The sequence below is a fragment of the Papaver somniferum genome, chromosome 3 (genome assembly GCF_003573695.1).
Source record: "Papaver somniferum cultivar HN1 chromosome 3, ASM357369v1, whole genome shotgun sequence".
Lineage (NCBI taxonomy): Eukaryota > Viridiplantae > Streptophyta > Magnoliopsida > Ranunculales > Papaveraceae > Papaver > Papaver somniferum.
Window position 1 is genome coordinate 227,219,298 of NC_039360.1, and position 13,778 is coordinate 227,233,075.

Here is a 13,778-nt window from a genome sequence, read left to right on the forward strand (position 1 = left end):
CTTCGGACACTAAAAATGCATTTAAAACAGTAATTTAATATCTCATGCAAGTTGAACAATAATGCACACATATATGTACATACATCTCACCGAGACGTATTCCACGTGTTCTCTTATTTTTCCTCTCTAATATCACACCCTACGTCGCAAACGATTTAGTCTTGCTTGTAACAGAGTTACCGGCTCCAACATCCTAACTTGTTTAATTGATTTCTTGCATTAATTATTGCGTTAACAAAAAAATAAAATTTTGTTTCCATGAAACTCAAGAATACCAAAGCATGCATCGTAATCGTAAATATGTGTATGTCAAACGTACATTCGGTTGATGTCAGTAACTAAATGAAAATTTTAGTTTGTTTTCCGCCACAATTTTTGTAATTATTTATAAACTTTTTAGGGTTGTTCCAAACTACTGTGAGTTGCAATTTCAGGTTGATATCTTGTTGAAGCTTGTGTATACCCCAACAGTGGTCTTGATTGGAAACTTTCCCACCATCTAATATATTTCAGGTAACATATCTCTTAATACAGTTGGAAATATGTGTTAGGAACCGTATCTAGTAATCAGTCCTAGCACCAACACTATCTTTGGATTCTCTTTAACATCCTAACAATTTTTAACGAAAAGACGCGACTCTGGGTAGGATATCAACAGTCAGATTATTGTAAGAACCCACAATATCAATAGGGAACCACCCACTAATTCGTAACTCTGAGTTTTTCTTAATTTGTAACTCAATTTTATCTTATCTGTTGGATGTGCTACCAGTATGAAAAAATGCTATTCCTAAAGTAGGTTCTTGTAGTTTGGAATCACTCTAGTTTGAACAATTATTGCCGCCGCTAACCACACCGATGCATAAGGCCCTTTTGCATGTCAAAGAAACATTCCGTTATAAAGACTTTTTATTATTAAAGTACTTGGAATCAGTTTTTTACAAACCCAAAACTCCATTGGATGCTGAAGTATAAAAAATCTAATCAGCTTCATATCCATCATCTCGTTTGTCACTTTTCTTGCACGACTTACGGTTAATACGGATGCCCCGTTGGGCAGGCGGAGGAGGACTAAGATTTGTTGGAATAAGCAGGAGAAGTAAGTTTTATTTGCTTCGAGGAAGAGAAGTATCAGGTATGTCTAGGGACATTATAGCTCTTTTTTGGTGATAAGACGCTTGGATGTTACCTTCTTCTCCCCAATTAAGTCCTCAAGAGTATCATACAATATAATATTAGAGTGATGATACACACCGAAGGTGTAAAGCACGATCTGCAGCGCAAAAAAATCCAAGGGTTGTTAGGGCAGCCCTAGGGGGAATTTGCAGGGGGTGGGGCCAAAGGTGGGGCCCTTTGTTTTTTCTCTCTCACACGGTGCAGCCGCGGGATTTCCTCCACGGTACACCAATGATTTTCGATAATATTAAGTCCGCACCATTGTTATATATGCCATATCACCTATAATATTTCGTCTTTAAATCGACTGGGATTCGAGTGCAATCCTTACAAATATTGGTATTTGATACGAATGCAGATAAGCCAAGAACTTATAATGCAGTCGACAAACATGAAAGAGTTTATATCAGTGAACTGACTAAAGCCTAAGAAAAACCAAAGAAACTCAACGTATAATGTAACCGTGATGAACTCCTACGCCATATCACTTATTAGACCCCTTTGTCGAACCCTTGGATGCCACCCCATACAAATTCAGGGTCTTCATAAACACAATGAACCTAAATTAACCTTTACGCAAAAGAAACGATTTAGTCGAACCAAACCAACAACATGAAAACACACATTTGTTATCTACTTGAAAGTCAAAATTTCCTTCATCTAATATAACCCAATTTTTTTTTACAAATCTATCTATTTCCAACATTCTCCTTCTGTTTCTTGATCTTAAAAACCTTCTTGACAATCTCCTGCTCCTAAACCAACAAAACACAAATAATCCTACAAATAACAAAGAAATTTTTAGTTAACAATATTCATTCAAGTTACCGCAAATCTGCAATGGTCTCATATATGACAATATTATTGACATATATTGTTGATTTAAAAAATATTCAAGTTGATTACGTTTCTCATATGATCATAAAACCTAAAAAAAAATAGTGTGATGGTATATGTGACAGCTTAATCTAAGCTAGCCTAAGCTATTATTCCGTTTATGAAGTACAGTTAGAATTTCTTGCAAGAATGTATTTGCGATTTTAAGGTGCAACATCGATTGCATATAATTAAGTAGATTCAAAGATTCAAAAAAGATATACCAAATCCTTGCGGAAATTTATCAGGATTCCCATAGTACTTTCGAGCTTCCCATGAAAAGCTTGAGCATACCTGCAAAACAAATGCATATTAGTAATCAACCAATAATAAGAAAAAGAAAAAACACGACCAATACCGTAGATGAAAAGCTTTTGAGCGTACTTGCAAAACAAAAACTACGATCAATACCGAAGAACAAAAAAGCAATGTGCAGTATTTTATCCAATTTTAAGGTGCAACGTCAAACTTGCAAACAGAAAAGAGCTCGCGTTATCACCAACGGTGCCAAATTTCAGTATCAACTTATATTGGGTATCACAATATTTAATCAACTTGCATATAAGAAGATTCAAAAATTCCAAAGAGATATACCAAATCCTTTACCTCTTGCGGAAATTGATCAGGATTCCCATAAACACTTTCGAGTTTCCCATGAAACACTTTTGAACGTACCTGAAAAACAAAAAACAAACGCAAATCATTGATCAACAAATAATAATAAAAAGAAAAAACTCGAACAATACCGTAGAAGAAAAAGTGACGTGCAAATAATGTCTTGTCCTATTCTTGAGTGCTTTATATAGACCAAAGCCTGCAAAATTCATTAACTTAGTTTTGGAAATAATATAATAAATTTCTTACAGTTTTTAGTATATTTTTGGATAGCAGAATATTTTCCGATAACTATGTTATTTGTTGCAATCTTTTGTCTAATTAATCCCTTATTTAACAATCCAAAAAATATATTTTGTACAAAAATGTTAAATATCTATTTTCACGTCCAGTAATATAATTAATATTTTTTATTTTATTTTTTGTGTTTGCTTTTGTACACAATTGAGATATATTGAGCATTTTCTACACATTTAAGAATGAGAATCTTTTTTTTATGGAATGAAAAATAATTTTGAAACTCATTCATCATTTTGTATCTCATTCATCCTTGAATTGCTTCGATCACATATCACAAAAGTGAAGCAGTAGGGACAAAAACATAGGCGCAAAATCATAAAAGGGAAAAAATCATAGGAACGGTAGCAATTAAGATATGAAACAAAGATAACCATAAAAAAAATACGCTCATTACCTCACCTATACACTCGTATGAAAGTAAACGTGCAAATTTAATTTTATTGTTTCAGTATTGACTATGAGGAACGATTACGATCAACTGCAAAACAAAACCAAATATAAATTAAAAGGAACAAAAATACTACACAATAAAAGGAATAAAGGAATAAAAAAAAACTACGGTTGCGTGATAGAAGACGTTTAAGGAAAAACTGTGAACTATGAAAGATAAAAGTTCATCGCTTCATCCTTCGCTGTGAGGATATATCACCATCATCTGCAAAAAAATTCAATTTCCAAAATAAAAAACCAAAAAACAATAAAATTATAGGAGAAGAAAAAACAATAGGGTAAATGATAAGAGTTTACCTTTGTGCGAGTGCTTTATATAGAATTCGACCAAGCCCGAAAATTCCATAAATAGAAGACGATTTATTGGAAATAATATCAATTTATGGTAGCCATATTTATGTTCTGAAGAAGGAAAAAACTAAATCTTGGAAATAATATGGATTGATATTCGTAAATTTCTTACCATAATTTGGTTGAAAAGAAACTGCATCATGCATTAACGAGGAAACAAAAAATAATTATGAATTGGGAAAAGAAAAATAGAATAAGTCATGCTATTGTTGAAGGCAGCAAATGCAGGAAACAAACAAAAAAAATTAAGAATTGGGAAAAGAAAAATATAGTAAGTCATGCAACTGCTGAAGGCAGTAAATGATGAACCCAAAAATTAGAAAAAGCAAGAATTTTGATCGCCAGTGTAAGAATAAACAGAAAGTTGATCTGGTTTCAGGTACACATATTATTCGCCCCAAATTCCTTTTCCCATGGAAAACTAAAAATGCTCAAAGCACAAATTCTAAGAAACAAAATATCAAACTCATCACCTCATCTTTACACGACATCATTGAATGTTGATTTATCGCCACTAAAGCAAAGAGATTCATAACCAACATATGCAAATCAAAAACCAAACATCATCAAAAAGATCCGATATTCATTATTATTATTAACAATAATAAAAAAACCAAGAAGAAAAAACCTTAGCGGAAAAAAACTCACCACGTGATCCCAACCTTGCAGAGCACTTTATATAGATAGCATGAGCATGAAATTTCCAGGAAAACAAAACCTCAAAATAGGTAAAACAATATTTAATTTAAGGAATAAAATCGTGATAGGTATCAAAATCTCTTTAAATTTTGGACATATGTATTATATCCATATCATCATAATCAGTGGTTGGAAATATATTAGTATACAAAATCCGGGGCATATCAAGACATAACAAAATTAACAATTCACCTTATTTAATCTTTCTTTTTTTAATTTATTTTACATCTATTTTGTTTTAATTATGGTATAAACAAAATTAAAAAAAAGTAACGTGTCAATGACGTTAACTAATTCAACAATATTGCTCGTTTTTTTATGATTATTTTGTATGAGCTTAGCCGGTTAATTTTTTTGTTTGTTTGCTCGATTATTTATATGCTAATCAATATTTGTTCCTATTATTTTGTTTCAAATTCTAACGATTGCGCAATTTTTCTGTTGTCAAAAAGGATTAACAATAAAGTTATTTGCAAGAGAGACACATTCTCTGATCGAAAGGTTATTATCCACAATCAATTTAATCATTTTTTTAAGTTTCTCATTATCGGAAGTGTCATCGGGAATAATTGATTCTAATTGATAGAACGAAATTGTAATTATGAAAAAAGAAATTCGAAGAATTGTAATAGGACATTGGATATATTTTTCATAATTTTTTTTTTAATTTATTAATGTTATAATCGATGATGCGATTGGTTGCGTGATTATTTTCGTGAATGATGCATGATTAATTTAGTTTTTGGGTGAAACCGTGAATGCATGACTTAATTAGTTTTGTTAATATTTTATTTTTTGAGATAAACTTTTATTGGCAACAAAATATTTGTTTCCAAAAAAAATTTGTGGAATCTTTTTGCAATTTTCCTTATGGTACAGTCAAATAAACTTCCTTTCTAAAAATTCGGTGGGGCCAGAATCAACCAGAAGCTCCGATTAACCACGTCGATCGAAAAAACTCTATTTTTATATAAAAAATTTAGAATGCAAAAACATTTAATGCCAAAAAACAAAATAAAAAAAAGAGAAAAATATCGTTTGGTCCTTTTTTAGGTGGGCCCATGTCTGTTTAGTTCTTTGGTCAAACGCCTTTACTGTTTGGTCCATAATTATTTAAAAATATTTAAATGGACAAAAATACCCTTCCGTGTTAATTTTTTTTGTAGCAGTTCATTCTTCAAAATGAACTGCTGTTAATTTCTGCTTACTTTTTCAGAAATCACCTAAAAAAACAGAGTTCATTCCAGAAAATGAACTCCATATAAAACCTAAAAAAACAGAGTTTATTCCAGAAATGAGCTCCATATAAAAACCTAAAAAAACAGAGTTCATTCCAGAAATGAACTCCATATAAAAACCTAATAAAGCAGAGTTCATTCCAAAAATGAACTTCATATAAAAACCTAAAAAAACAGACTTCATTCCAGAAATGAAGTCCATATAAAAACCTAAAAAAACATACTTCATTCCAGAAATGAAGTCCATATAAAAACCTACACAAACCAGAGTTCATTCCAAAAATGAACTCCATATAAAAACCTAAAAAAACAGACTTCATTCCAGAAATGAAGTCCATATAAAACCTATACAAACCAGAGTTCATTCCAGAAATGAACTCCATATAAAAACCTAAAAAAACAGACTTCATTCCAGAAATGAAGTCCATACAAAAACCTAAAAAAACAGACTTCATTCCAAAAATGAAGTCCATATAAAAACCTACAAAAACCAGAGTTCATTCCAGAAATGAAGTCCATATAAAAACCTAAAAAAACAGACTTCCTTCAAGAAATGAAGTCCATATAAAAACCTAAAAAAACAGACTTCCTTCCAGAAATGAAGTCCATATAAAAACCTACACAAACCAGAGTTCATTCCAGAAATGAAGTCCATATAAAAACCTAAAAATACAGACTTCATTCCAGAAATGAAGTCCATATAAAACCTATACAAACTAGAGTTCATTCCAGAAATGAAGTCCGTATAAAAACCTATACAAACTAGAGTTCATTCCAGGAATGAAGTCCATATAAAAACCTAAAAAAACAGACTTCATTCCAGAAATGAAGTCCATATAAAAACCTATACAAACCAGACTTCATTTCTGGAATGAACTCCATATAAAAACATCAGCAGCATCATCTTCATCTTCAACAACAACAGCAACAACAAAGAACTTCATCAAAATTCATCGTCGTCATTCATCTTCAACAACAGCAGCAACAAAAAACGACGAAAAACACCCAAATCTTCATCTTCTTCATCGATTTCAACAACATCATATTCATCAACGTCTTCAATATCATCTTCATCGATTTCATCATCTTCATCGCCGTCTTCAACAGAAACAACAACATCATCGTCTTCATCTTCTTCTTTATCAAAACGTCAACTGAAAAAACCCTAAAAAACAGAGTTCATCTTCATCTTCAACACAAGCAGCAGCAACAACATGAGATCGTCGTCTTCTTCATCAAGTAGATCGAGTTCGTCATCGTCTTCAACATCAAATCATCAAGAAAAAAAAAAGAGAGAAAAGTAGATCCGAAAAAGAAAAGAAGATGAGAGAGAAAGTAAATCTGAGAATGAGATATTTTCTAGTAATTTTGGTATATATGTGGTCATCCTAGGACCAAACCATTATTTGCAGGACCAAACAATAATATAAGGGTATTTATGCCACCACACAATGAAAACTACATCATCTTAAGACCAAACCATAATTTTTAGGACCAAACTATAATATATTTTCCCAAATAGTACCAAACAGACACATGACTGAGTCAACTGGACTAGATTCTCTCTAATATATTATTTCTAGGACCATATAGTATTTCCTAGATAAAAAAAACATCCAGATTCTCTCTAATATATTATTCCTAGGACCATATAGTATTTCCTAGATAAAAAAAACAAAAGGTATTTTAGAATACCTCATGGTGCTATCTTCATCTTCCTCCTCTCCTCTACACCGTGCCTCGAACCCGTGTCTTTATGGTTATATGGTACAAACCATACCACTAAAGCCACGGAGGCGTTGGTGCCTGAACTTAATATATTTTTCGAAATGTACTGAAACAGAGAAAATGAAAGATACAAAAATTAACTCAAATTCAAAATCACTACTCGTCCCTCACTTCCCCGTCCGTGCCCAAAATTCCACTCAGATTCAATCGATTTTACCCTATTTTGTTGTCCCTACAACCAAACACGTACAATCGAAGGGTGCAATTTCTTTCCTTGTTCTATCAATCATCGATTTTGTTTTACAGAAACTTTTTAACCTAGCCCAGTGGTATGTATTTCAATTCCTTTTCTTTAGTACTGCATGTTTGACTTGAGTTTTTATTTCTCTGAAATTGGCTTAATCTGGTGAAAATATGATGAATTTGGTGGTTTTGTGATGTGGGTTTGGTTGAGTCATCTTAATGTTAGAGAAAGATGTCGAAACTGTAATTCTTAATCATATTTTGAAAATGGGTTTTCAATGTGATGTTTATGATGGTAATACTTTGATTAGATGAGTTGGATACTGATGCACTGTGATTAGAATGTGTTGTGCATTTTAAAGGGTTTCTATGACTGTCATTCATTTGTTGATTTACTTGCGTGTTTGCTTGTTTTGTGTTGGTAGTTTTCTGGTGATTTCAAAAATTTTGCTTTGAAAGTGATGATGTTGATTGGGTTTTTATAATCTGCCATATTTTGGATTTGTGTGTTCAAAATGGGGCTTGTGTTTTTATAATTCGTAATTGAGACATTCACTTATATTTTTGCAATGACCAGCTAAAGCTGTTTGCCAAGAAGGAAAACTGGTGCCAGATTTGGGTTCGAGTAAAAACTGATAGGTATGCACTTCTTTCTTTCTCCCTATACTGATTTCTAAATTGTAGGCTTTCATTTTTTTATGTCATGAGTACCATCTAGATTTCAATCACCTGTTGTATAAATGAAATGAAATTTTTAGCTACCCACTGCATAGCAAATAGGTCAAATTTTATTCTCAAAGAATAAAATAAAAAATAGGCCAAATTTGAAAGAGAATTTTAGATCATTGATGCTTTTTGAAGTTAAGACAGTAGAAAGGAGTATCTTCATGATTGAGAACTGAATCTTATACATAGAATCGTGCCAGCATAACATATATGATTTAGTCGGCATATGGAGTTATTGGTGGTTTTCATATGTTGGAGTCATTGGTGATTTATTTGGTACGTGTAGGAATTGGACGGATTCTAGTTATTTTGGGTGTTCAACCATGGTAGACGATGTTAGGTATTTTGGATGCTAAGTACCATGAACAACATGTGCATTAGTTGGTGTTCGTAGATGTCGAACAAGAAATAGATCAAATTCCTGGTTTGATGTCATGTTTTTATATGTTAATTGATGCTGATTTTATAGAAGAGATAGGAGATAAACTTTCTTGGTGATTGTCAACGATGCCTCTCTGTAGTGAATTAGATTCTTAATATCATGTGAGGAACTGATCTTTACACAAAATTTGAGATTAGTCGATGGTGCTATTCTTTTCAGGCTTTGTAGGTTAACTTTGATTGTTGTGTAATATTTGATTTTTGTATTTCTGAATATTTTATCATGTCGCTTTAGTCTAGCTTATGAAATTGGATGTAGTATTTGCTTCAGTTGTAGAGCTACCTTAAAGGGATAATCCTAAATGTTTCCATTTCAGATACCTGTTTTAACCGAAGCTGTTGAAGGAAGCACAAAGTCGGTGTTTAAAGTTTGGAATCAACGCTTCGATTATCAAAGGTATCTGTATCAATCTTTACTTGTATAATTGGATGAGTCATTAGTGCAAACTTGTTTTTCTACTAGTTATTACTTCTAAACATGCTATAGTTTGTCGTTTCCCTCTGAGTGTTAGCAGTCTACTGCGTTAATATGGATCCAGAGGCTTCTAGAAATGCTCGAGAATCGTTGGAACTGGCTTTTCAAATGTCAAACATTCTGGAAACAGGGTTGGATCGCCACACACTTTCAGTCCTCGTTGCTCTTTGTGAAAAGGGCTTGAATCCCGAGTCACTTGCTGCACTTGTCAAGGAGCTCAGAAGGGAACCACAAACTAACCCTACTACAACACCTGCAGCTCCCACATGTCCCTGATCAGGTCTACTACCTTTATAAACCCTCTCTTGATTCTTGATTTGATGTTTTTTGTGCGAGAATGATTAAATCAGTTCTGAAGGAAGATTGAGTTTGAAAAAATTTCACTGTCGCATACATTGTTCAACTTTGAACTATTTTTCTTAAAGTCCCATTGTCACATACCGGTGCCTATACAGTATATTAGCTTATAAATTATTTTAAACAATCACATTTCACCAAGAATATCTGTCAATTAGTATTTGCTGTCGTTTCTATTATTTGAATTTTGAGTGTTATTGGGCAGTTTATCCATATTTGCACCCGATTCGGTTTTTATTTGCCTAATATGTACACTGTGGATTCTGTTGCATGATTGGAAATGTCCTCCAAACAAGACAGACAACAATAAAACAAGAGGTTGTACAACAATAAAGACAACAAAAGGTTGTAAAGGGGCTTGTGTTTTAGAATTCATAGTGGACGTATTCAGTTATATTTCTACAAGACCATCTGAAACTGTTTGCTGAGAAGGAAAGCTGACAGATTTGCCTGAAGCTGTCTTCTTTCTTTCTCCCTATACTGATTTTCCACGTTGCAGTTAGGCTTTGATTCTTTTTATGTCATCGAGTCCATCCAGATTTCAATTACCTGTTGTATGAGTAAAATTGACCTATTAGTACTAGTACCTAGCCTACTGCATAGCAAATAGGCGAATTTTGAAAGAGAAGTTTAGATTATGGAGTCTTTCAGAAGTTAAGATTGTAGAAAGGAGGAGTATCCTCAGGATAGAAAACTGATTCTTATGCATAGGATAGGATCGCGTCATCATAACATATGTGATCGAGTCATCATGGCGTAGTACTGATTTTGCACATCTTGAAATGAGCTGATTTTCCTACATTGTATTTAATAAAGGTTTTGACTGTCCTGTTTTCTTTCCCTTTTTTTTTTGCTCTAGGTGATTTTGGGTGAAGTTGAAAAGCTATCATATTGGAAGGGTCTATTTGCATTCAGCCCCGTGATTATTATCACTGGAGTTATAATTTCGTGGAATTTCATTGTATTTGTAGAAGTTGGTCAGTAGAAAGTTTCTTGCTTGTAATTGACTAGATGCTGAAAGTTCTGGAATCAGTAATATTGCCTCGATATAATCATTTAGTAGTGGAAATTCCAAAGGAGTAGTGATAATCCATGTTTCTCTGTTCGGTTTGTTGTTTCTATTATTTGTTCTTGTCCTTTTGTTTTGCTGTCGCGTAAGGAATGATGAGCACTTAAAGTAGACACTAATTTGGGGAGGAACTTTTTTCTCAGTGTGTGCACCTCACGAAGAAGTCCATGTAACTCAGAGTTTGGATTGGTCCATTTTGCAGCAGTATTAGTATATATTATATACATTACTCTTTCAATACTGGTTATGATTTGTTGCAAAAGACCTTCAGTTTTGCCTTAATGTTAGTATTGCATCTTTTTGTCCGTTATGCTTGTATTGGTATCACCGTGAAGTGATATTTATTGAAACCTTTGGTGATTTTAAACCAGACAGTTTATTTTCTTACATTTTAATTAAAAATCTACTAATTATGGTTATTTTCTTGGTGTTTTTCCGGAAGCATTACAGTAAGCTCAGGACGCATGCTTACTTGGATCATTAGAGAATGGTCTCAATGTCCTCTTGAACACTTAAGTAAGTACGATGTTAGAGTAGCTTTCTTTTATCTATCAATTGCTTGTCAAGGATTTTAACTTCGGTTGTACATATTTTGATTGTATTCTTGTTTTTTGAATGAAATTGTGATTACGACTAAATTCGAGGTTTATGAAAAAATGTTGTGATCATAATTCGTTTTTGATATGAGACCAAGATTATCGCGCTTAAACTTGTTTTAGGATTCAAAGTCCAGTTAGTGGTCACTTAGTTTGCTCAAATGTTGTATTCCTATAAGAATAAAGGGTCTTGTTTTATTAGTATTTGACAAGTAATGAGAACTGAAAATATTAGTTTTAACTTTTAATAATGTACGATGTAGATGTAGGATTTTGAGCTTAACAGTTCTGCTCAAGGTACTAATTGTCTTTGTGGTAAAAATCTGATTTGCAAGTTTGTGTTGGAGGTTGTATGAAGCGCACCCCAGTTATTGCTGTGGATGAGCCTTTGAAGGGACTAGAGGCAGGGAATTTTTCTCGTGGGGTGGTGACCATGCGATGCGATATGTCAACTTGCAGGTCAGCTCATATCTCTTTCTTAGTGTTAGGTAATGAATGTACATATTTCGATGATAAGGTAATAAGCACAAAAAGCCTTTCTTAGATTCTGAGGGTTTTTGTTTAGATTTCAGAGGTTTTGTTTAATAGTGAGTATTGAGTGGAAAAACATAATAACGCCACACTTTGTCTTCAAGGAAGACAGAGAGATACAATCAATAAACCCTTTAAGCTATAAAGTATACACATTTTCTTTCCGCGGAGGTGTTCAGGTAAAAATTGAATTATATATCTTAACGTTTTTATTAATACTGAAAAATGAGGATACGATTATATTATCCTTATCAGGTGAATGGAAAACGAACTTAAAACCTTTATTTACTGGAAACTCTGAAAGCTTACTTAAAAACCTACTGTCATTGAACATGAACTGACTAGTATCTGCACATGCACCTGAAATTTAGCAAACTCTCTGGTGGAACCTTGGTAAGAATATGGTTGATTATAATGTAAGTATAACTAACAGAAAGCATTGCATCCTGAACCCTTCAGATTCCTCCAACATCCCACAAAACAGTTTTATTTACACATTAACATTGATAAAAAATCGATTTTTTCTTAGAGAAAAGGTTGGTAGTAATTGATTTCAAGGGAGAAATATATCAGCAAAAGTTATTTTCAGTAATTGATATAATCCAATAACAAATTTGGAGTTCATAACTTTTAAATTCTCATAAATACTTAACGTGTGATATTTCGACATAAACATTTTACCTTACCCTTTCCCTTATCTTTTTAGTTATTATCAGTGGTTACATACCATGAACCAGCATAAATGCATCGGTGATTCTCCGTAGTATAGCAGTAAAATTATTGGGTAATGATACGGTACCAATGATCCGAGTTCAAACCGATACCAATGCCCCGAGTTTGAAACTTGTAAACACCAAATTCATTAATTATTTATCAATCCTATGACTAGTTAACACCAGTGGATTCCTTCTTATTTCCCCTGTTCCCTTATTCTTCATTTCTCTACCTACTGTCTTGTCACTATGTCCCTCTCTGCACAAACATTGCTTATATCAGTGGAGGACCTACATGCCTTTAAACATTCTTCTAAGTATAAAAAAACCCTGACCACCAAAATCTCAACTTTTTGTATTTTCCAGTTTTTCCTTGATCATTTTTTGTTTTTGACATAAAACCCTATGAATTTTTTTCAGCAAGATGTTACTAATGGAAAGATACGAGTAGCTGAGATTGAACTTGAAGGTCTCCTTGGTGTAAATTTCTCTTAAATTTCAGTTTGGTTGTTAATTTTCAAAACCCCTCATTTTGTACATGCCCTAATTTTGGGAAGTTATGGTTCTTGTAAACCTTTTTTTTTCCTTGTTTAGTTGGTGTTCTTACTGATAATACTCTTGACGATGTCATGTTGATATTACAGAAGCTAGAGAAGCTTTTAATGATGACCCGAAGAACTGCTGATGGAAATGTCAATGTTGATTCTGCTGATCTGAACCAGACGATGCCGAAGGAGATTAAATGCTCTGTGTAAGTCGGATGATAAATTACATTCTTACTTGCAAGTTTTGAACTGCACTTGTTAATTGAATTTTTTGTTTAATTGGTGACTTGTTTTTATTGGTTTATGACACAAAATACAACCACAACCACAACCACCCTGCGCACACGCCCACCACCACCAATACACGTGCGACCAACACCACTGTCCACCATACACACGCCACCACAAGCCTGCCTTTCAAAATCTTTACTTAATTGTTCCACGGCTAACTCTCAATACAGAAACCGTCCACCATACACATGCCACCACAAGCCTGCTTTCAAAATCTTTACTTATTATGACATCTGTAATAAGTTAGTACGGCCACCGGCTCCTGAAAATTTTGGCCATGAGGAGATATGAAGAAGGCACTTCTTTTTCTCCTTGGTGGTGCTCCTCACAAGCAATTCATGATGGAATGAAGGAAGAA

At 33.3% G+C, this 13,778-nt stretch overlaps 2 protein-coding genes across 16 annotated transcripts; one reads left to right on the forward strand and one right to left on the reverse strand.

The window, feature by feature from the left end:
* Positions 1–1,454: 1,454 nt before the first annotated feature.
* On the reverse strand, positions 1,455–4,406 carry LOC113362197. Of its 11 annotated transcripts, none has more exons than XR_003365611.1 (6): positions 3,715–4,406; positions 3,527–3,622; positions 3,367–3,445; positions 2,659–2,727; positions 2,277–2,346; positions 1,455–1,956 (listed from the first exon to the last, which is right to left on the reverse strand). XR_003365611.1 is itself a non-coding variant. In XM_026605152.1 (6 exons), the coding sequence occupies exons 3-6, from the start codon at positions 2,877–2,879 to the stop codon at positions 1,742–1,744; spliced, it is 435 nt and encodes a 144-aa protein (XP_026460937.1). In that variant the 5' UTR covers positions 2,880–3,445; positions 3,566–3,622; positions 3,715–4,406; the 3' UTR covers positions 1,455–1,741. The 11 variants fall into 11 exon arrangements, 3 of the variants coding, with proteins under 3 accessions (XP_026460937.1, XP_026460936.1, XP_026460935.1); XR_003365609.1 differs by having other exon boundaries at positions 2,659–2,866; XR_003365608.1 differs by having other exon boundaries at positions 2,659–2,866; positions 3,362–3,445.
* A 3,141-nt stretch (positions 4,407–7,547) lies between these two features.
* Positions 7,548–13,410, forward strand: LOC113362199 (mitotic-spindle organizing protein 1A-like). 5 transcript variants are annotated; one of them, XR_003365613.1, is made up of 9 exons: positions 7,548–7,762; positions 8,254–8,315; positions 9,161–9,240; positions 9,331–9,598; positions 10,535–10,652; positions 11,195–11,260; positions 11,688–11,799; positions 13,005–13,053; positions 13,229–13,400. XR_003365613.1 is itself a non-coding variant. In XM_026605154.1 (5 exons), the coding sequence occupies exon 4, from the start codon at positions 9,373–9,375 to the stop codon at positions 9,592–9,594; it is 222 nt and encodes a 73-aa protein (XP_026460939.1). In that variant the 5' UTR covers positions 7,548–7,762; positions 8,254–8,315; positions 9,161–9,240; positions 9,359–9,372; the 3' UTR covers positions 9,595–9,598; positions 10,535–10,781. The 5 variants fall into 5 exon arrangements, 1 of the variants encoding a protein (XP_026460939.1); XR_003365612.1 differs by having other exon boundaries at positions 9,359–9,598; positions 13,229–13,398; XR_003365615.1 differs by lacking the exon at positions 10,535–10,652 and having other exon boundaries at positions 9,359–9,598; positions 11,676–11,799; positions 13,229–13,410.
* The last annotated feature ends 368 nt before the right edge of the window (positions 13,411–13,778 follow it).